The following is a 22,481-nucleotide window of genomic DNA, read 5'->3' as shown; positions in this document are numbered from 1 at the left end:
GTATATTGCACAGTGGTTTAGGTCCCACTTCAATTTTAGGTCCAGTGCCGATAGTCTATATGTGTATCAAGTTAACTTGAAACGACAAATGAACAAGTAATGTTTAAGTGACATCAAATCAAACTTTTCCTAATATTTTTCTCTGAAATATTTCTTTCAATTCTATAAGCCATCGACAATTGAAATTTTCATCCAATAAGAGGAGCGGAGGAGGGAACCAATTGTACCCTAGCAAGTCATTGTTTTGGAACCTAATAACTTTTCAGTATATTAATAAATGTTTTATCTCACTTTTAGCTTATTTTCTGTTGAAAGTTTAGAATTTTGCAATTTTAAAACGCTTTAGGAATTCATTACTAAATTTCATCTCTCACTTGGAAGGAGAGGTGATGTTGTCCTAAAGAAATTATTTCAAATCTCAATACTGAAAATAACGTTTCAAATTTACCTCTGGCGTGAAACCTCGTTCTAATAATGAGATCTAAAATATTTAAGTTAGTATTTTGTCAGTGAAATCTGGCGAATAACATAACTCTTGGTGTATATTTGCTATAATTCTATTCCGATAAGTCGTCTCAAATTTCTGAAAATAATAATTTATTTAGTTTATTTTCGTTTTAATGGGTCATTCCTCTTAAATATTACCTGTCAATAAAAGAAGAAGCAATGCCGTGTGAAATTTCTGACTACAACGCCATCCAATAGAGACACGGGAACACTCTAGCTTTCCATCAAAACTGCTTGTATATACAGGGTGAACAGAAACTATAGGGACAAACTTCAGGAAGTGATTCCTGACAGGTAAAGAAACAAAAAAGTTCATATCAACATATGTCCGGAAATGGACGGTGAATTTGAAATAAAGCAATTAGTGCTGGTACACATTACATGCCATGACTTTCATCCATGTTACAACAAGTGTTCAAAGTGGCCTCCATGGGATGCAATGCAAGCGTCAACACGTCGCATCATGGATTGCCTCACTCGTTCGAATGTTCCAGCCTTTACCCGAATAGCGTCCAGGCTACACGGATACGCTGTTCAAGGGTCTGCACATCAGAAACTGGCTCAGCATACACAACACTTTTCAGATGCCTCCACAAGTAAAAATCAAGGGGGTGTAAGTCCGGTGATCGAGCGGGTCATGACACAGGTCCTCCTCGTCCGATCCATCTTCTGGGGAAGATGTTGTTGAGGTGTTAACGAACAATAATTCGAAAGTGGGCTGGCACTCCATCATGCATCAGCCACATTACCTGTCGTAGTGCCAAAGATACATTCTGAAGCAAAGGAGGCAGAGTGTTCTGCAGGAAATCCAGATACGTCTGTCCGTTAAGGCATTGTGGAAGAACAAAATGGTCCAAGTAGATGGACGACAATAATCCCTGCCCAAACATTCATGCTGAACCGTTGCTGATGAGACGATTCAACCATTGCCCGAGGATTAGCTGTAGCCCACAGATGACGATTGTGTAGGTTGACGATGCCATCTGTACCAAAGGTCGCTTCATCGGGGAAGAGTACTGACGACAGAAATCACAATATGGTGGTGACCTGTTGCAAAAACCAGCAAAAAAACGTTCCCTTGGAGGAAAATCCGCTGGTGATAATCCCTGCACACGTTGCAGGTTATAGGGATATTACCAGTTTTCATGCAGGATACACAACACCGTCGCTTGACTTACACCATGCTGGCGGGCCACTTGCCTGGAGCTTGTACTTGGGTTGTTCTCAATATCGTGTAGCTCATGTTCCTCCAGATCTGATGTACGCACATGCCGCGACCGCCCTCCATGTTTGCCTGTATGAAAGGACCCGTGCTCACACAAACGCCCATAAACGGCTGCTAAGGTTTTCTGGTTTGGGTGGTGCTGTCTGTCCGGGTACGTGATTCGATAATTCCGTACGGCCTCTCGACCGTTTCCATGTGTTTGGCGTATACGAAGACCATCTCTGCTTGTTCCTGGTATGAATAACGGACCATGGTGCTTCGACGTAGCTCCAATCACGCAACACAAAAAAGCACACTGTGAGTGTTGTTATGAGAGGATGATGTCATTCTTCAGTGCCATCTACCTTGGCAAATATGAGTTTCCGAACATATGTTGATATGAACTTTTTTGTTCCTTTACCTGTCAGGAATCACCTCCTGAAGTTTGTCCCTATAGTTTCTGTTCACCATGTATATAAAAAACCAAAGAGCGGCAAGTGAGGTTTGCATATTCATTGAAAATATCTTTAATTGCACTTCAAATTTCTTAAATCCGGAAAATAAATCTATAAAATTAGTAAGGTTGTGGATAATGGCATATGAGTTGAGCCTTTTTCCATTGCGAATGACGAATCTCAAACTTCCAACCAAACAAGGCATTTCTAGAGTAGATTAAGATATTAGCTATCGAAAGCTTTACATCTTCTACAAAACTCATTTGCTCTTTAAATCGAGAGAATACATTCATGAAACACACATAAAACGTTCAATATTTCATTATGTAGTAGCACCAACTTTATTCAACATAGGCATTTTCTCACACAACATCTATCTCCCTAAATGTCTTCTAAATTTCCTCTATGAGGCACGTGTTCTTCGAAATAACAAATAGAAGCTTGCTTAAGACAAAACAATACACCTTGTCAAAGCCTAACAAACTGAGAGTATAAACAATACATGTTTATAATGACATGCGAATAGTATCAAAGAAAAGAGAAGAGAACCAGTAAAACCTTGCTCCAAATGATCACCACTCCAGAACACTTCAACGGAGCAGATGTGGAGGATTCTGTCTTGTTCACAGTAATGGGCGGGGATTCGCTCTTTCCTGTAAAATAATACAGAGTAAATAATTTGATAGAAATGTAAACACAGCTTACGCCTTGTGCCAACATATTCTTAAGAACCAATAATAAAGATAAATGGGCCGGCCCCTGTGGCGGAGTGGTTAGCACATCGCGCTACGACACCAGGGGTCCCGGGTTCGAATCCTGGCCTGGGCATGGATATTTTTGAGTTTCCATTCATCAATTTCATCATATCATCACTCATCCCCATCTTCGCTAATTAGCCAAAAGTGGCAAAAAAAGCGAAGTAAAATAAAGCAAATTAAACTTAAAGATAAATGGATATTGTGATGACTTATAAACCTAATTTGTTATAAGAATAAACAATACACTATAACAGTTGGTAACATGGATATAAGAGTCAAACGTTCCAGGAATATAAACGAATATACGTAGAAGTTCCACGTCGGCAAAAGACCCAATATCTACGATACATCAAGAAGACTAAGAGCCAGAGCAATATATTTTGTACAGTCACGGACACTTCTTGGTTGTAACAATCCAATCAACATTCGCTGAGATCATGTTATGACCTTGAGGTATCTGTGACTGTGGTACAGCACCAAAATATTGGTAAGAATTCAGTGACGGATGCAAGAATAGAGCAACTGGGGTAAGTGTTGCGGGCACAAGGTTATAAGCGTGCTAAATTGCTAAAGATTGATGTTTTTAAAGTATGATATTTATTAGTACAAGTAAACTTCGAAGCATGTAATTGCCAAGGAAAGAAATGTATGTACTTTAGAAGCTTATCTTGCTAGTCAAAGTTCTGTTAAAATTTTAAGTCTATACTTCATTCTCAGATAATCGGGATTGGATCTACCGTTTAAAGTGGAATTCGAATGCATATTGTATTTGTGCAATATGGCAAAGAAGATAATAGTCGCCAAATTGTCCATCAACATTTTTCGTTATGGGGTGTAAGGGGTGGGAAGGGCACCCAAATGTCAACCTCACTTCCACGTAGTACACCCTGGACTGCATTGTGCAGGCTAACCAGACTCTGGCGTATGGACCTGCAGTCAGGATAATCCTGTGTAGAAATTGTAATGTGTCATCCATATGTTTGTCCGTTCATCCGTCATCGTATCATCATTCATCCCCATCGTTGCGATTAGAAAACACTGGCAGCAAAGCGACGTAAAATAACCTAATTCAATCTGTCAAGAACCATGTTCGTTACTTTTTCTTCTACAATCTACAGTATGTTGTTATGGGGAATGGAATTGTGCTCATGCCGAAGCAAATGTTCTCTCCACATTGGTGTCTTTATTTCCATTCGTGCTCCTCACAACGCAGATTTCTTTTTATTTATAATTTGATTTGATTTATTTCACTTCGCCTTTTGTGCCACTTTTGGTTAATTTGCGAAGATGGGGATAAGTGATGATATGATGAAATTGTTGAATGTTAACTCACGAACAACCATGCCCAGGCCAGGATTCGAACCCGGGACCCTGGCGTCGTAGTGCGATGTGCTAACCACTCCGCCACGGAAGGGCCGGCTCTCACAAGGCAGAAAACAGAGTGAATACACATGATGATTGACAATTTGCTGTCCACTGCTTGTAGTATTTAAAAGGGGCGTATTATGAACAACCTACCCCCTTTTTTTTCGTTAATGACATGCCACTGATCGCAGAGAACAATGGAAGATTCACTTACCACAGAGCCCTCTGTACTTGTCGTTGCACTTGTGGCGCTTGCAGGCAGAGCAAGGGGCTCCGATGGCGTACATTTCGCCACTGATGATGTTCCCCGCCGGCTTGTAGTTGCAGACAAGCATGACCTCGTGCCAGCCGTTGTCCTTGCGTTTGTACTTGGAGACCCCGCAGCCGACCTTATCCGTCGCCCCCCAGACCAGCTGGGTGTAGTGGCCGTACACAGCACTGCACGAGAAGAAACAAGAAAGATACGATGATGATGTTGCTACTGCTATATTATTATGTGTATCTGGTATCACCCTCCCCCTGCCACATCCCCGCAACTAGCACCATGTCTGGACCAAACATCCTACCGAGGTAGTAATTTCCAATTCAAGCGATGAGTTTGGTTTGGTTTGATTTAGTGTTTTAAGTCCACTTTGTGCACAGTAAGGCTAATCGGGACTGGACCTACAGTTTATAGTGGGATCCGAACCAGTATGTGCCTCCACCGGGTATCGAACCCGGGACCCCTAGATTACAAGGCAACGACGCTACCACTGTGCCATCGGGGATGCCCTTAAGCGATGAGTGAATGTGTATATGTACGTACATACATACACTGAAGAGACTGAATAACAGCAAAAGTTTTGACATTTCCTTTCACAAGTGCGTGTATTTTATATAGAAGGGGCCTTTAGTAATATTTTGCAGGAAGGCTCAAAATGTGTAGATCCGGTGTTATCGATAGAATTTTCAAGTTTTAGATCGTTTATTCAGTAAACGTTAACTTATAACGTGAAAGATGCAATATAGCTACCGAGAGTGGCGCTACAGCAAGTTGAAGCGGGCACTTGTCGCGCCTTCCATCTCTCCCCTCAACACCACCTATGCCGCAGATTCGGACCATAACGGTACGGGGATTGGAACGGTGCTCTAGGGCCTAGGCGACAGTAGCTGACGATTCCGACACAGCCCAAATCTATTGTAAGCAGAGCCCTGTTACAACCAAACATAGGCGCCGACTCCATGGGGCTTGGGGGGGGGGGGCTCGAGCCGCCCCAATGTTAAAGATGTTGGGGCAGAGCCTCTCAAATAATTTTGGTTAAGAGGATCTAATGTATTATTTTGCTTCTCTTGTAAAGTTTACTCTGTATTGTGGCACATGTATTTAACTTTAAACACACATTTCAAATGTTCTAGACCAGTGGTTTCCAACTTCAAAAGGTCCGAGGGCCAAAATTATATCCAGCAGTTGATTGGCGGGCCGCATTTTTTTTGGGGGGGGGGATTAAAAATTACAAAAATTGTAAGTACTGAACCGAAAATGTAGTACTTTCGCATGATCTAAATTTCTAAAATGAGGCAATAAAAACAATGGATTCACAAATCAAAATTGTATAATTAGAATTTATTTCACAAAACCCAATACTTATGGATGAATTGAAAGAAATGAAAAACACACCATATAAATAAGAATCCTTCATAGTAAGTGTTCAATGTGAAAATTTAGGCCGATATGCTTCTCTTATTAAAGTTGGAATGTCCACTTGAATTTCTGTATTTGAAAATCTCAGAAGGTGAAGCAGTGAAGAATCTGCCAGTCGGCTTCTGTAACGCTTCCTAATGAACTTCATTGAAGAAAAAACACTTTCACACGTGTATGTGCTGCCGAACATCGACGTCATTCTTTGCCCAAAACTACGTACGTTTGGAAAGCGTTCCTTTGAAAAGTATTTGAAAAACTCTGGCCCCTTTTCTTGCCTAGTTTGAAGGAACACATCGCCTTGCAAATCACACAATTCAAGTTGGAGAGAAAAGCTTCTTGTTCTTCGATGTTAACTCCAAGAGGATTGCTAAATAAATAGCTGGATGCTGCTTTTTAAGTTCTTCAAAATCTTTAAATCTGGACTCACACTCATCCATTATTTCTTTAATATTTGCACTGAATTCAGAAAAGTCCAGTCATCCAGTGTTTCTTCATCAGCTGCTAGCCGCCGACAGATTGGAAAATGAACCAGGTTATTCCTCTCCAAAGTAACGTTGAAAATCTTCAGTTTATTACGAACACATTTATGTTTCCCATTAAATCTGACACCAGCTGGTTTCTTCCCTGCAGATTCAAGTTCAGTTCGTTCAGATGATCTGTTAGAAACGCCAGTTGTTTAAGGAAATTCATAAATAGAACGTATTTTAATAAAAATACATAAAATGAATGTATTTTGGAAACTGGCTTCGCGGGCCGCAAAAAATGAAACCCCTGTTATAGACCATCAATATGGGGGGGGGGGGGCTGAGACCGCTATGCCATCAACTTTGGTGGTCTATGACCGGAGACAGCAAAACACATGACTTATTACTACTATATACTAAGTATATAATTATGAGTAGAGCCCGGAAGTTTGGCAAAATGCCTCTTTTTATCTACTGCATATATTGATAAATTTTTTCCGGATATACGTTTTTAATGTTGTTTCGAATGTTTTAGAAGCCTTTTCATTTTGCCTATTTTGCCTATTTGGGACCCCACTGCCTATTTTTAATTATAATGCCTTTTTTTGCCTTTTTCAATGAAATTTGAACATTTTTTTAAAAAAATGTGTAAATAAATTATTTTTCTCCCAAAAAACGTTGTTGGCATTTATTTTTCTTCCGTTTATTAGGTGAATAATTTTCGCCTTATTTAAGTAATATTGAACTCACGTATGTTTCAACATTGCTGAAGGAGAAAAGTGTGTTTTAAAAAAAATAGTATTTCATGCTGAGTTAAGATATTGCCTTTCCGTTAACATGTCCTTGTGAATGATTGACTGCTGAAAACCTGTTGCAGAACACCTGCACAATTACGTCATCACGTCCAGCGTCCGTGTCAGGAGGTTATTGACAAGAAACAGCACTAATGCCCAAGGGCCTTTGCATGGATTCCAAAATCAAGTTCTCTATCTTTAGTTTAGTTCTGCACTTTGGAAGGAAAGGATCGTGTAGTTGTCATCATGCCGAAATTTAATGTGCTATTACGAGATAAGTAACATGGTTACGTGCATGAATTTGGTGAAAGCACATTTTTGACAGATGGTACTATTCTTCTCTGCAAGATATGTGAAAAAACATTCAATCATGAGAAAAAATACTTTATATCTCAGCATGTGTCAACAGCAAAACATAAATCTGCAGTTGCCAAAAAGGTTGGACAGAAGAAGATATCCCTAATTTCAACAGTGGGCACTTCATCCAACAGGCAATTTCAGTTTTCTCTTGAACTGTGCAAAGCTTTCATGGAAGCAGGGATACCTTTCTGGAAAGTGGAAAACAAGTAACTGAGGAAATGCCTGAAGAAATACACTAAAGAAACGGTGCCGTCGGAATCTACGCTGCGGAAAACATATTTAAGCATCTGCTACGAAGAAGCTCTGCAAAGAATTCGTGCTGAAGTTGGTGGAAAGAAGGTTTGGATTTAAACAGATGAAAGTACTGACGCTATGGGACGCTGAATAGCCAACGTCATCATATGAACTATGGAACCAACATGCGGAGAATCCTCGTCATTTCTTTTCGCATCAGAACAACTAGAGAGATACAATGGTTCGTCAATAGCTCAGTTATTCTCAAATTCCCTACTTCTGCTCTGGCCAGATGGTGTACATCATGATGACATGTTACTTTTTATCAGTGATGCAGCTCCCTATATAAAGAAGGCTGCCATAGCATTGAAAATTCTCTTCCCGAACATGCTTCATATCACATGTGTAGCCCACGCAATGCACAGAATCGCCGAAAAAGTTAGAGTGTTGCACCCAGAAGTGGACAGGTTGATTTCGAACACAAAGAAGATATTTCTGAAATCTCCCTCTCGAACCCGAACATTTCAGGAAGTTGCACCTGAGCTTAGTTTACCTCCGCAACCAGTCTTGACGAGATGGGGAACCTGGATATCAGCAGCTATATATTATGCTAACCACCTTGAAAAAATCAGTGAGGTGATCGATGCTCTTCCAGAAAATGAAGCGGCTTCAATTCGTGAAGTGAAAAAACTCCTGTGCTATTCCGAACTGAAGAATGAACTGTCGTTTATTTTTGCACATTATGGTGCATTGCCAGAGACAATTTCAAAGCTAGAAAAAAGAGGTGAGACTCTTGTAGCATCCATGAAAATCTTCGAGGAATCTATGCAGCAGATGATGGAAGTGTCAGGAGAAAAGGGGTCTGCTGTTGTGGAAAAGTGCAAATGGGTAGTGAGTGCAAATGATGACTTGAAACAATTGAAAACAATTTGTGATATTCTAAAAGGTGAAAATGCTGTTATCGAAATGAGTCCAGCTACATTTGCTTGTTTTATGTATGCTTCATTAACATTTTGCCAGAAATTATAGATAAAAGTAAGTGACTTTCAAATGTGCCTTTTTCAGTTTATTTTGCCTTTTTTCCCATTTTTAGTGCCTATTTTCCACATTATAAATGCCTTTTTGCCTGCCTATTTTAACGAAAATAAATGCCTGAACTTCCGGGCTCTAATTATGAGTATTGTTAACATTTTTACTAAAAAGAGTTTCTAAATAACGAGGTGATATGACAATTATACCAATATGTTTTTTTAGTGAATTCTGAACAATTTGAGGTCGTAAACACAACTTTCAGGCAATATTGATATGTACGATATTTAGTTATCCTCGAAATCTCTTCCTCTAGTCCAAAGAATAAGGGGAAAATAATTCTAAAGTCTTGAGTTTATTTAACACTGGCTTGCAGTAAAGTACGCAAGGAAAGCTTATGAAAAGTCTGTATTGCGAAAGCGGGAACGGCTATGATCAAATGCATTATTGCTAAAGCACGGCGTGCTATGTGTTTATTTATAATTGCAAAATTAAATTTAAGAAGTAAAAAATATTGTAGCAAGAACAAAAAAGTAAAACTATTTTCCTGCGATTTGTGTTAGCATTTATGTAAATAATTAAATAAAACTGTTAAATATTGTAAATATTCGTTATTTTTATGGGTACGTCAACACTAAGGTTATTTGCACCTGTCCCATGCCCTTTCTTTACAAGTCATTCATTTATTTATTTCAGTGATCAGATGCCCCCCCCCCCCCAATAATTTTGACAAGTCGGCGCTGATGCAACCGAACCATCGTGACTGCGAGGGAAATTAGCTTTGGAAGGACTTTTGAAGCAGGATTACGCTTTTCAACATTGCTGCAAGGTAACCGATGTTCTTCCCACATCGTCCACTTCGAAACTAAAATTCAGTGTTGCCACAATATGAGGGCACAATTTATCTTTGCAAGGGGCAAAATTTCCCTTTTTGAACCAATTTTTCCCTTCACCTAAGCAAATCATACAATAATAATAATAAGTATTAGTAGTGGTAGTAGTAGTAGCTGTAATTATTATTATTATTATTGGTGGTGGTGGAGGTGGTGGTGGAAATAGCTAGTAGTATTTCCGTTGGTATGTCCGTGTGAATAAAAAATGTTAAAATTTTTACATACATATCACCTCGCTTCCTGACCAGATGTGCCAGATTTGGATCCTGGTCAGCAATCCATTTAATCGTTAATCCTCATCGTTACTATTATCCGAAGGTGTATAAAAGTGATGTACTTAACAGAGATATAAACAGATACAAGCTATATTCAAGGGAGCAGAAAAAAGAACAGAAAAAATGAAAACGTGAATATGAAAGTGGAACTTAACATTAACTAATAATGTAGTCAGATGTCTTAAAATTTCCCTGAAATTGTGGTATTTTTAATCGAAATTCCCTTTTCCCTTTTGGCTAAAATTTCGGTCCGAAATTCCCTGCAAAAGGGAAATTTCCCTTCATGTAGCAACACTGCTGAGATTGCCAAACGGCTGCAGCGCGCAAAGTCTCGAAGACGATTGGCAGATAGAAATAACTCCCTAGGTCAGCCGCCAGTAGAAAAGATAAATAAATCGCTATTACTGAGAGTGAGTATGGTTCGCCCTCTAGGGCTACACCTTTGTCTACGTGAAAACTAAGCGCCAGATATGAATAAGAAAAAGAAAGAAAGTTTTATGCATATAACCTGTCATAAGCTATGCCATGTGGTTAAATGCTTTTTGATTTAATACTTCATTAGCATTTAACTTAATATATTTAATATTATACTGATTACAGGAAATACTTACTTAAAGCGAAACGAGTTGCCTGGCGGCCATCTGTAAATCTTCACCTCGTCGTACCAGTCCTGTATCAACTTGATAATGATCTTATCCAGGTCCGTCACGGGGGTGTTCTGGGCCACAAACCCCAAATTCTGGCCGACGGCCACGTTACCTGAAATTCAGAACCTCCTGCATTAAACTGACAACACTTGCTGCAAGAGTAGCATCTAAAAATAATAAAAACAAGTTGGCTCGTGACAAATACAGACGAAGTGGATAATATTAAGCTGCCGGTAATTGTACAGTCATGGTCGAAAGCGAGTCGGAGTGAATGAACCACCGTATCCTTAGAGGCAGGCAGTTCGAAGCACACAACAAATTGACCCATTGATTGATTGACTTGCTTTATTTTACTTCGTTTTTGTGCCACTTTTGGCTAATTTGCGAAGATAGGGATGAGTGATGATATGATGAAATTGATGAATGGACACTCACGAACATCCATGCCCAGGCCGGAATTCGAACCCAAGACTTCTAGCGTCGTAGCGCGATGTGCTAACCACTCCGCCACGAGGGTCGGTCAAATTGATCCATTGCATAAAGCGGTAGCGCTTCTTACTGGTTGACAAAACATGTTTTCGTTTTCTGTTAATTTTATCATCAGAAAAAGGAGAGCAACACAATAGACTGTGTGAAGGGTTGAAAAGTTTTGTGGAAATTGTGGCTCAAGTTGGAAAGTGTAGAAATCACCACTAGGACAGAAAAAAAGCGACTTTTGCCAGAAGTGCCTGACTATGTTCATTTCATGCAACATTCATGAATGAGGTTCAAAACACAAAATGCGAAAACAACGAAGACTCGTAGAAGTTATTCGTAATTGAAGAATACAATCAAGAACTGGCGAAATCAGAGGCAGAGAAAAAACGGGCAAAACAACGTACGACAAATTTAATAAGTCGAGTTTGGATGTTACTTTTGTTTCCGTTTTCCTTTTTCGATCATGATTATGGAAATTGGTGATGGACTGGTGGGATAGATGAGTGGACACATGCACACGTACCGTTCTTTTGCCGGAATAGTTTCCGCTACAGCTTCGACGCCAACACCATGTTTTTCACACCCATCTACACAATCGGAGTTCTCGGCATGACCGTGGAGGAAAAGCAGAAAGCCTGATTGCTCCTGCCCTGCGTTGCCAACCTCCCGATAAGAAAAAGCTGTTTAATCTGTGAAATTATGCTAGGATCTAAATAATAACAATGATAAATTATTATTATTGATAATTAGTAACAGTAATTCATTATTATTATTAGGTTGATTGTAATTTTAAGTTATGCACCTATTTTACGAGATGAGTTCAACATTCAAGTAGAGAAAGTTTGAGATCATTCGTCGTCTACAAAGCGGAACATTTGTTTTATTTGTGCCCTACAACTTTCTACCCATTCTTGCCATGAAATGTTCCTCGCGAGGTAAACGGGAGAATAAAAAAAAAGATGAACAGGAGAGGGTGTGGTTGGAAAGTTATGTCCCTGAATCGGAAATAAGATGTGGATGTCATCTTATTTTTCATTTCTCAAAATATCGTTCATTGAAGCGAATTCTCCCTCCCAGAGGAACAAGTTTGCAAATTATGTTAGATTTTCCAATTATACAAGCACAGAGTTCTAGGTGCCACCGAAACTAATATTGTGCTAGGTTTAACATGATTATGCTAGGGTTGGCATCGTTGCTCTGCTTCAAAACAAACTTCCAGCTAAATTTTGTGGCTTGCGTCTGTGTCCTCTTTTTCATTGCTCGAGGCGCAGCAGGCTGGGCCCGACTCTTGATGTGTCGAGGGGAGCCCCCGACGCATTCGACCATCGAAAGGTCCTTCCAGGAAATTTGTCTAGCAGGGCTACGTGTGCGCCTGTCCCATTTAGCCCCGTTGTTTCTTGGTGCACTCGATATCGAGGTAGCGAACGCCGTCGATCTTATCGGCACGTGTGCAAACGCGCCAACGTCATCATAATCGTTTCAAATCCTGCATTCTCAGCACAGAAGCTAGGACACGGATAGGATGTTCTATTTCCTTAGGAAGATTAGAAGGTAAATAAACCACTCACCTCTGGCGTTTCTGCACTTGTCGTGTTCGAATGTGCACTGGTCGGCCCACCTTTGGGCGATAACCTCCAGCTCATCGTCCCAGTTCTGTAAAATGAAGAGGAGGCTACATTTTATTCAATCTGTATTTTCTAATATTCACTCTGTATTTATCTTATTTTACATCTTTCCTCTCTCCTTAGGCCCGTTTTAGACGAATAGTTATATATACACACAGGGTGTCCCAATACAGGGCACGTGTTGTGTCGTGCCTATATGTTTTGATTAGCCAAAAGTGTCCTATGGAGATAGGGATCCATGCATTATCGATCTCAGCCAATAATAATAACCTTACTCGTGCTACTAGTAGCTTACCAGTAGTTCCATGTTGGCAGCTGGGGGCTGGTCGGCCTGCTTTCCCATGGCCACCTTGTTCCTCAGCTGGTTGTGCTTGTCCAAGATCATCTGGCGCTGCTCCACGGCCATTATGCTCGTTACGGGGCCCTTGCAGTTGCCATTCTGGTTCTTACCCTGGTTCATAGAAAGAACACGTCACGCATGGAACCTTCGGCTACAATCTTATTCACATCTGTTTGTTTCTTTTTTTTAAAAGAAGGTAGCATCGTAGCCACACGAAATGTAGGTATATTGTTTATTATTTCGTGTTACAGTAAAAGAAAGTTACACAAGTATCATGTTGAATTGAGAATTTTATCTTGCATTCATGCGTATATTTCAGGGCTGTTAAAGGTCCAGGCATTTTAAATAAATTCAATTTCCGTCCGGAAGAGAAAATCAGCAAGTGTCACTGGCGTACGCAGGATTTTGTTTCGGAGGGGGCTGCAATATTAAAGATGGATCATATTACATAGCTGCGTTATATTTCGTAACCGCAGTTAACCTTGGATTTAAAAATTGTTCGAAGGCAAAAATGGTAATAGGGGCATTTAACACTTTGGTGTTCCCGAGTTCTTTACTGCTTTCATTTGAAAATTTTGATTTTCATATATTTCAGGAGGGGCTGTAGCCCCATCAGCCCCTCCCCTGTGTACGCCAATGGCAAGTGTAAAATGAACCTTTTTTCAATCAAACAAAACGCAACTTGTACCGAATTTAAATTGTGCGAGGAAGAAAAGGTTCCGATCCTGCAGCGGAATCCAATGGAACCATTTAGAATTTATGGATTCATGGACGTTTAACAACCCTGGTATATTGCTGCAGGAAACTAAATTTTATTTAGTTCTGAACATTTTTCAGCATTTTGTTTAATTGCATGTACTGGCTGCCATCTTTTAATATGGCGGACGTACCTCGAAATGTACGTATTTTCAGAACAATTAATCAATAGGAAGCTATCTGCCAAATATTATCTGATTGAGACATTTCTTTAGCATTGAGGACTAAAAGTGGTAAACGTTGTAAGTGCCAAAAGCGAAAGTGTTGGGAAATCGCATCGTTATCGTTCCGCACATCAGTCCGTAAAAACGTGCACACTAGCGGCCTCTTTACACGCCCTTTGAACTACTTATAGGGCTACCAGCCACTTTTCACGTTTACCACATTATAAAGCATGGCACATTGCACCGTTTAACGTGAAAAACGGCGTTTGAATTATTTTGGAACTTGCAGCGTTTACCAATTTTAGTCTTCAATTATTTAATCTGCAGATCTGTTGGGGATTTTTTCTGCAATTCTCGCCTAATTCGCCTGTACTATATCGACCATCTCTCTTTCGTGCGAGTGGTTAGGTTATATGCTTTATCATAGGTGGGAGCTCTAAAATTCCGGTGTTGGGATTGTTTCTCGTCCACAGAAAAGAGAAAGAGAGGATAGGATCATTCTAAAGTCCAAAACGCTTCTCTTCTTCTCTTCGTTGTTATCTTTTTCTCTCTTTTACTCTACTTTCCACTCATTTGTTCGCGTCTTCTTCTCTCCTCTTTCTTTTTTCCTTTTTATTTTTCCTCTTTTTCCATCTTTTTGTTTTTCTCTCTCCCTCCCTTCCTTTCCTTCTTTCGCGTTCGTTTTCTGTTTTATTTCTTTCAGCCTTTATTTCTCCCTCATTCTTCTTGCTCCTCTTTCTTTCTCTCTCTCTCTCTTACTTTGTTTGATCTCTCTTTCTCTATTTCACTCTTCTTCCTTTCTTTTCCTCGCTTTCGCACTTGATTTCTCTCTCTCTCTCACATTATATCCAACTGATGTTCGCTTCTCTACTGCGCTCTTACCCAGAGACCTTTCTGCCAGCCTTTCCTCGTGGTTGTTGGTTGCATTAGACCGTCTTAATATTTGTGTTTACTTATCTTCAAACTCATTTCCCCACAGTCAATTAAAAGAAAACTAAATATATGCTTACAGGCCGAAACCAAGTGTTAGGTAATAATCAAAATCTAATTATTGATAACAACTCGTTTGAACCCGTATCCAAATTCAAATACTCACGAGTAATATTAACATGTGAAAATTATATTAAAGAGGAAATAAAAAGTAGGCTTAATTCAGGAAATGCATGTTACTTCTTTCTTCATAAACTTTTGTCTTCTCGTTTAATATCTAAGAAACTAAAAGTTAAAATATACAAAACAGTAATTTTGCCTGTAGTATTATATGGGTGTGAAACTTGGTCCCTTACATTGAAAGAGGAACATAAATTGAGAGTAATTCCCCCCGTACGTCTAGATACATTTAATGTTGCATGTCGCTCATTTCCACGAGTGGCGCCGTCCCGGTATTGCAAATCGATCACTTCCACGAATGTGTGTTTGTGTGTGTGTGTGTGTGTTTGTGTGTGTTTGTGTTTGTTTGTTTGTTTGTTTTATATTGTGTAGTAGTTCTGGTGTGTGTGTGTTTATATTGTGTTATAGTTGGGATGTGTTTGTGTGTGTCTTGTGTAGTAGTTGTGATGTGTTTGTGTGTGTCTTGTGTAGTAGTTGTGATGTGTTTGTGTGTGTCTTGTGTGGTAGTTATGCTGTCTAATGTGTTTGTGTTCGTCTTGTGTAGTAATTGTGCTGTCTAATATGTTTGTGTTTGTCTTGTGTAGTAGTTCCTCCACTCATATCGGGGGTTAGGCGTAGAGCTGACAACTCTGCACTGTAAAAAGACATGTCAAGAAACAGAAATATAAGGCCATGGATGTTCCCAAGGTAAAATATTCCGGAGGTAAAATAGTCCCCCGTTCGGATCTCCGGGTGGGGACTACTTTGGGAGGTCCCTGGACTAAGGATAAGGTCTACGTTAGGAATAAGGATATTAAATTAGGCACCTGGAATGTTCTGAGCCTTTACCGGCCTGGGGCATTTCAGTGTACAGTTAATAAGATAGTCAAGTATAAATTAGATGTAGTAGCTGTCCAGGAAGTTAGGTGGCCAGGAGAAGGGAATTGTAAAACTAAAAATTATACTTTTTTCTATGGTGGTACTGAAAATCATAATTTTGGAACAGGCTTTTTCATAAATAATAGAATTATCTCGGCTCTTAAAACAGTAGAATTTATTAATGATAGGATATCATATGCAGTTTTACAGGGTAGGTGGTGTAAAATTATTTTAATAAACATACATGCACCAACGGAAGATAAAGATGATAATACTAAAGATGATTTTTATACAGAGTTAGAACAGGTCTTTGATAAATTTTCTCAGTATGATATGAAAATTCTGTTAGGTGACTGTAATGCACAGATTGGCAAAGAAGATACATTTAAACCCACGATTGGTAAAGAAAGTCTTCATGAATTAAGTAATGATAATGGTATAAGATTGATTACTTTTGCAACCTCAAAGAATTTAATTGTGAAAAGTACCACTTTTAAACATAAAGATATCCATAAATATACCTGGTCTTCTCCAGATGGTAAAACTCATAATCAGATAGATCATATTCTTATTGATAAGAGAAGGCATACTAGTATAATTGACGTTCGTACACATAGAGGTGCTGACTGTGCCAGTGACCATTATTTAGTAATTGCTAAATTAAGAGAAAGACTCTCAGTGATAAATCATAAGCAACAAAATCTAAAAGTTATAAAATTTGATACAGGAAAGTTTGCTGATGAAAGAATTAAGAAAGATTACCAAATTAAACTGTCAAATAGATTTGATGTTTTGCAGGATTTAAATGATGATGAAAATATAAATGAAACAGACGTAAATAAGAATTGGGAGCACATACGTAATGCAATAGAATCAGCAGCTAAAGAAAGTATAGGATACCATAAACCAAGAAAAAGTAAGCCATGGTTTGATAATGAATGTCATAATCTAATAGAAATAAGAAATCAGGCTAGACTTAGGTGGTTAAATAACTCGGATGATACAAATCTAAGCAATTATAATAGAATAAAGCGAGAAGTTAACCGCACGTTTAGAAGTAAAAAAAGAGATTACTTGAAAAGCAAAATTAACGAAATTGAAACAAACAGCAAAAATAAAAATATCAGAGATTTATATAAAGGTGTAAATGAATTTAGAAAGGGGTGGCAACCTAAAGTAAACTTGATAAAAGATAAAGACGGTGATTTTCTAGCTGACCCAAGCGATATTCTAAATAGATGGAAGAACTACTTTAATGACCTTTTAAATGTCCATGTAGGAGATAAATCAGAAGTAAATGAAGTACACACAGCAGAACCTTTAGTTCCAGAACCTAACTTGACTGAAGTTAAAGATGCTATTAAAAGGCTTAAGAATAACAAAGCACCTGGCATTGATTTAATACCAGCTGAGTTAATTAAATATGGTGGAAATTCATTAATATGTCAAATTCATAAATTAATTTGTTTAATATGGAATAAAGAAGAAATCCCTCAACAGTGGAAAGAATCCATAATTGTTCCTGTGTTTAAAAAAGGTGATAAAATGAACTGCAATAATTACCGTGGAATTTCTCTACTCTCAACAACATACAAAATATTGTCTAACATTCTTTTAACAAGACTAACCCCATATGCTAATGAAATTATAGGTGATTATCAATGTGGATTTAAAGGTAACAGATCAACTACAGATCAAATTTTTCACATCAGACAGACACTTGAAAAAAAGTGGGAATATAATCAAAATGTCCATCAGCTATTCATTGATTTCAAAAAAGCATATGATTCGGTCAAAAGAGATAAATTATATAATATATTAGTAGAGTTTGGAATACCTAAGAAACTTGTTAGTATGATAAAAATATGCACCAGTGAAACAGAAAGTAAAATTCGTGTGGGTAATAATATGTCTGACAAATTTATAATTCATGATGGGTTAAAACAAGGAGATGCATTATCTCCATTGCTCTTTAATTTTGCCTTAGAATATGCTGTAAGGAAGGTAAAAGAAACTAAAGAAGGACTAAAATTAAATGGTGTGACTCAGTTGTTAGCATATGCAGATGATGTAGACTTACTGGGGGATGATGTGAATACGATTAAGAATAATGCTAAAATATTTTTCAAAACTGCTAAAGAGATAGGTTTGGAAGTTAACAAAGAGAAAACTAAATATATGCTTACAGGCCGAAACCAAGTGTTAGGTAATAATCAAAATCTAATTATTGATAACAACTCGTTTGAACCAGTTTCCAAATTCAAATACTTAGGAGTAATATTAACAAATGAAAATGATATTAAAGAGGAAATAAAAAGTAGGCTTAATTCAGGAAATGCATGTTACTTCTCTCTTCATAAACTTTTGTCTTCTCGTTTAATATCTAAGAAACTAAAAGTTAAAATATACAAAACAGTAATTTTGCCTGTAGTATTATATGGGTGTGAAACTTGGTCCCTTACATTAAAAGAGGAACATAAATTGGGAGTATTTGAAAATAAGATCCTTAGGAAAATCTTTGGACCTAAAAGGGATGAGGAGACAGGTGAGTGGAGAAGGTTACATAATTTAGAACTACATAATTTGTATTCATGTCCAGATATTATTAGAATAATTAAATCAAGAAGACTTAGGTGGGCAGGCCATGTGGCACGAATGGGAGAGGAAAGAGGAGTTTTCAAGGTTCTTGTTGGGAAACCTGATGGTAAGAGACCTGTAGGAAGGCCAAGACGAAGATGGAGGGACAACGTTGAGATGGACCTAAAGGAAATCGGTAGGGATGGAAAAGAGTATATAGATCTTGCTCAAGATAGGGACAGATGGAAGGCCTGTGTTGCTGCAGCCATGAACCTTCGGGTTTAAGAAGGCTAGAGAGTTAGTTAGTTAGTTCAAACTCATACTTTTATGACATGTGAGGATTACAGTGTGGTAGGACGACTAGCAAAACAGTTCGATAACAGAATGTACATATCCTGATCCTGACTACTTTCCATACCCTATACTAAGCGATCATAATTTTTGGCGTTTATCTTTATCAAAAGTCTGTGTTGTTTTTTTATAATTTTCGCATAATTTTCTACACTATTCAAGTTTTCAAAATCAAGCTAACTCATCACTGAAATGATTAAATGATTGATTCTTAGCGTCTTGTGCTTGTTACAGTACGTGTATGACAGAATTCCCAAAATAATCAACACAAAAGTTGAAACATCTGTTAACAAAAAAAAATATGTCAAGCCCCCTTATTTTAATTAAAATCTGATTGATGCAACCTGCATAACACTCAGCAAGAAATGCGAAAAATTTCGTCCCTTTACTGATAGCTATGCAAGAGGACAGTCAGTTAACTGAAATATTGTTAGATGAGATTTACACTAACTTTTTATGTAAACCAGTGCTCCCGCGCAGTCGAAAGGTTAGCACTCTCGATTTCGGTGCCAGGCGTTTCGGCTTCAATATCTGGTATGTTCCAAAATGTCGGTATTGATTCGAGTAGAACCAATGCGTTTAAAACGCAGTGAAAATTCACGAGAAACACTAAAAAATCGAATAAAAGAAAGGCGTTATTTCACGACTTACTATGTGTAAAAAACGTGTTTTGCATATCATTTTATCAACTTATAATCACTTTGAGGAATCAGTCAACATTTTTCGGTGTGAAAGAATGACCATTTCTACCTCTCTTCCTGAAACTGCATTTTTACAGACGAACGAGGTTCTGGCGCCTGTACCCAAAGCCAAAATAAGCTTTGCATGGCTCAGTAGCATCAACTTCAAATACTTTTTGAGGTCAAGTTTGAAATAAACAACATTTTACACTTAAGTATATGTAAAAAAAAATATAATATCTGCTGCTCTTGTGAATTTGTAGGGGGGAGAAAGTACCTCGCCCCTCTTAAGTCGACGTATGTTCTGTGTCCCTGGTTTTTTTTATTTAGTCGTCGCGATTTGCCGAAAGTGGCAAAGAACAAAGTACAATAACACAAATACCATACTATACCATCCTATAGCCTACATGCCGTTTGGACAGGGTATAGCTTACGTTGTACATGCACATAGTGTGTCTCTCGCCTGAGCATTCTATGGAGCAGTACTCGTCACATAGCGTCTCATAGACAAGGCATCCCAACAGAACAGCGCGAATGCAAATCATCTCATAGGAGGAGGAGACTGAAAGGGAAATGAAAAATTCGTTTAGAATATCATATAAAGTATATCCGTAGTTACGTTCTTTGTGCGGGGTGTAAGGGGTGACCTTCCACGTAGTACACCCAAATGTCAACCTCACTTCAACGTTAGTACACCCTGGACTGAAGACTAACGAGGCTCTGGCGACTGGGCTCCTGGCCAGTATAATTTTGTTTGTATTGTCCTGTTCTTTTGTAGTTATGTGTGCTGAGTGTCCCTTTACAGCCTCAGCTTTTAACAGAAGTCAGAACATTTTAAGATTTTTAATTATGCAACGTTAGAGTTGTTCCTTCTAATGATAAGGGCTGGCCCCCGTATAATGTGACGGGAGCAAAATAGCCTAAGTGCTGACGCTCCCACAATTTTAAAATCAAATTCAAATTCAAACGTTCTTTGTGCAGGAAAAAAAAAGTTTACTTTCCTCAATTCACCTAACTAACTAACTAACTAACTAACTAACTCTCTAGCCTTCTCCATCTCAACGTTGTCCCTCCATCTTCGTCTTGGCCTTCCTACAGGTCTCTTACTGTTTTGTATATTTTAACTTTTAGTTTCTTAGATATTAAACGAGAAGACAAAAGTTTATGAAGAGAGAAGTAACATGCATTTCCTGAATTGAGCCTACTTTTTTATTTCCTCTTTAATATAATTTTCATTTGTTAATATTACTCCTAAGTATTTGAATTTGGAAACTGGTTCAAACGAGTTGTTATCAATAATTAGATTTTGATTATTACCTAACACTTGGTTTCGGCCTGTAAGCATATATTTAGTTTTCTCTTTGTTAACTTCCAAACCTATCTCTTTAGTTAATTTTAGTCCTTCTTTAGTTTCTTTTACTTTCCTAACAGCATATTCTAAGGCAAAGTTAAAGAGCAATGGAGATAATGCATCTCCTTGTTTTAACCCATCATGAATTGTAAATGTGTCAGACACATTAATACCCACCTCAATTCACCTTCACATTTAAATTTAAAAACAACACAAGAATATATAAAATGTACATAAAAATTACATGGTAATATAGTATCCATTATCTTAACACCATCAGCATAAAATACTCCAGTCAACTACATCTAAATTGAAATGCCATTTAATTCCTAATTATACAGTGTATGCAATATAATAATTATTAAGTCACTATCTCTTATTGCGCAACTCGTAGCTCTAGATAGTCTCCGATTATAAAGTGTTTACTGAGAAAACAACAGATAATACCAGTACAAATACAAATCTAATAAAACTTAGATTTGGTTGCAACTGAACATACTCCCAAGAAGATAGCAAGGTTATTAGAAGTAGTGTGTATTTCTACTGTTTTCCCCTTTTAATCTTACTTTCATATGATAATGAATGTATAACAATAAGTAATTGTAACACGATGTGCAATTGCTAAAAACGTTGAACGTAATTTTCTGTCACCTTTAAGAAGAACTGTTATACAGATGGTTAATATTTACCTCTCGCATTCCACATCGACCGTGCACGAAGATAACAGATGTCTAAGTCGGATGAGTTATCTACTCGCGAGAGCGTAGGCAGCAGTAACTAGCGCCACAGGCGGTTGGAATTGCTGAGCTGCCTATGACAGGTTGAAAAGAGTGCATAAGTATTATCTAGAAAATTATTCATTCCTGTTTATCTTCTTTCCTTTATAGAAATGAGAGCTTCGAGATCTGAAACAAAACTCCAAATAAGCTGCAGACAACCTTTGCACTAGCACACATAAAAGTCCAGTCCTGAGCAATGCTTGTGCATCTCACTGTACGTCCATACAGGTATATTTTATACAGATAGATCCCAACCGGTAAATTCACAAGTCGAGATCCTTGATTTCATGGCAGAGGAAAATGTGGTAATATGGAACCCCACTTTGTTTTTTAGCTATTTTGTCTGAACTATAATCTCAATTTTTAAGTTCGTGGTATCTACACTGTATGTTGAGCCTTCTTATTCTATGGGCTACCCATTCATAATTTAAAGGTACAATATTCCACTTACAAGCTAATCTCTACAAAAATAATGGAGAAAAGTACTAGTGAGTCAGAATACAAAAGGTGCTGGTTATGTGGACCCCCATATTTTGTGAAGTAGAGCACACAGAAAATTTTAAATATTACAAAATAATAATGATTTCTATTCAATGGCAAAGTTAAGTACGTATTACAAAAGTAGCAAACCATTCTACGTACATCCATGGCGATGTTTGTGCTTCCTGTGCCAGTCTCCGCAATGTTGTTCTCGGGTCTTCAAATCCGATTTCTTTAGCCCCATTTTCTTCTCTCCGACTGCAGTGA

General features: G+C 38.1%; 1 protein-coding gene across 3 annotated transcripts; it reads right to left on the bottom strand.

Annotated features, from left to right (window-relative positions):
- Window positions 1-2,503: 2,503 nt before the first annotated feature.
- On the bottom strand, window positions 2,504-21,691 carry LOC145996988 (venom allergen 5.01-like). 3 transcript variants are annotated; one of them, XM_083133588.1, is made up of 7 exons: window positions 21,645-21,691; window positions 20,039-20,166; window positions 13,064-13,219; window positions 12,712-12,796; window positions 10,631-10,778; window positions 4,504-4,727; window positions 2,504-2,819 (listed from the first exon to the last, which is right to left on the bottom strand). In XM_083133588.1, the coding sequence occupies exons 1-7, from the start codon at window positions 21,658-21,660 to the stop codon at window positions 2,695-2,697; spliced, it is 882 nt and encodes a 293-aa protein (XP_082989714.1). In that variant the 5' UTR covers window positions 21,661-21,691; the 3' UTR covers window positions 2,504-2,694. The 3 variants fall into 3 exon arrangements, with proteins under 3 accessions (XP_082989714.1, XP_082989715.1, XP_082989716.1); XM_083133589.1 differs by lacking the exon at window positions 21,645-21,691 and adding an exon at window positions 21,607-21,643; XM_083133590.1 differs by lacking the exon at window positions 20,039-20,166 and having other exon boundaries at window positions 21,645-21,662.
- Between the last annotated feature and the right edge of the window lie 790 nt (window positions 21,692-22,481).

Source organism: Lepisma saccharinum, chromosome 13 (genome assembly GCF_977018435.1).
Source record: "Lepisma saccharinum chromosome 13, izLepSacc3.1, whole genome shotgun sequence".
NCBI classification, from domain to species: domain Eukaryota; kingdom Metazoa; phylum Arthropoda; class Insecta; order Zygentoma; family Lepismatidae; genus Lepisma; species Lepisma saccharinum.
Note: the sequence above shows the minus strand (reverse complement) of the source record. Positions and strands in the feature narration are given on the sequence as shown.

Excerpts from the sequence above, each read along its gene's own strand:
- LOC145996988 (XM_083133588.1), bottom strand. Across the intron at positions 12,797-13,063 it reads CTGCCAACATGGAACTACTG|AACTGGGACGATGAGCTGGA; the intron begins GTAAGCTACTAG and ends TTCATTTTACAG. Across the intron at positions 4,728-10,630 it reads GGCAACTCGTTTCGCTTTAA|TGCTGTGTACGGCCACTACA; the intron begins GTAAGTATTTCC and ends CTTCTCGTGCAG.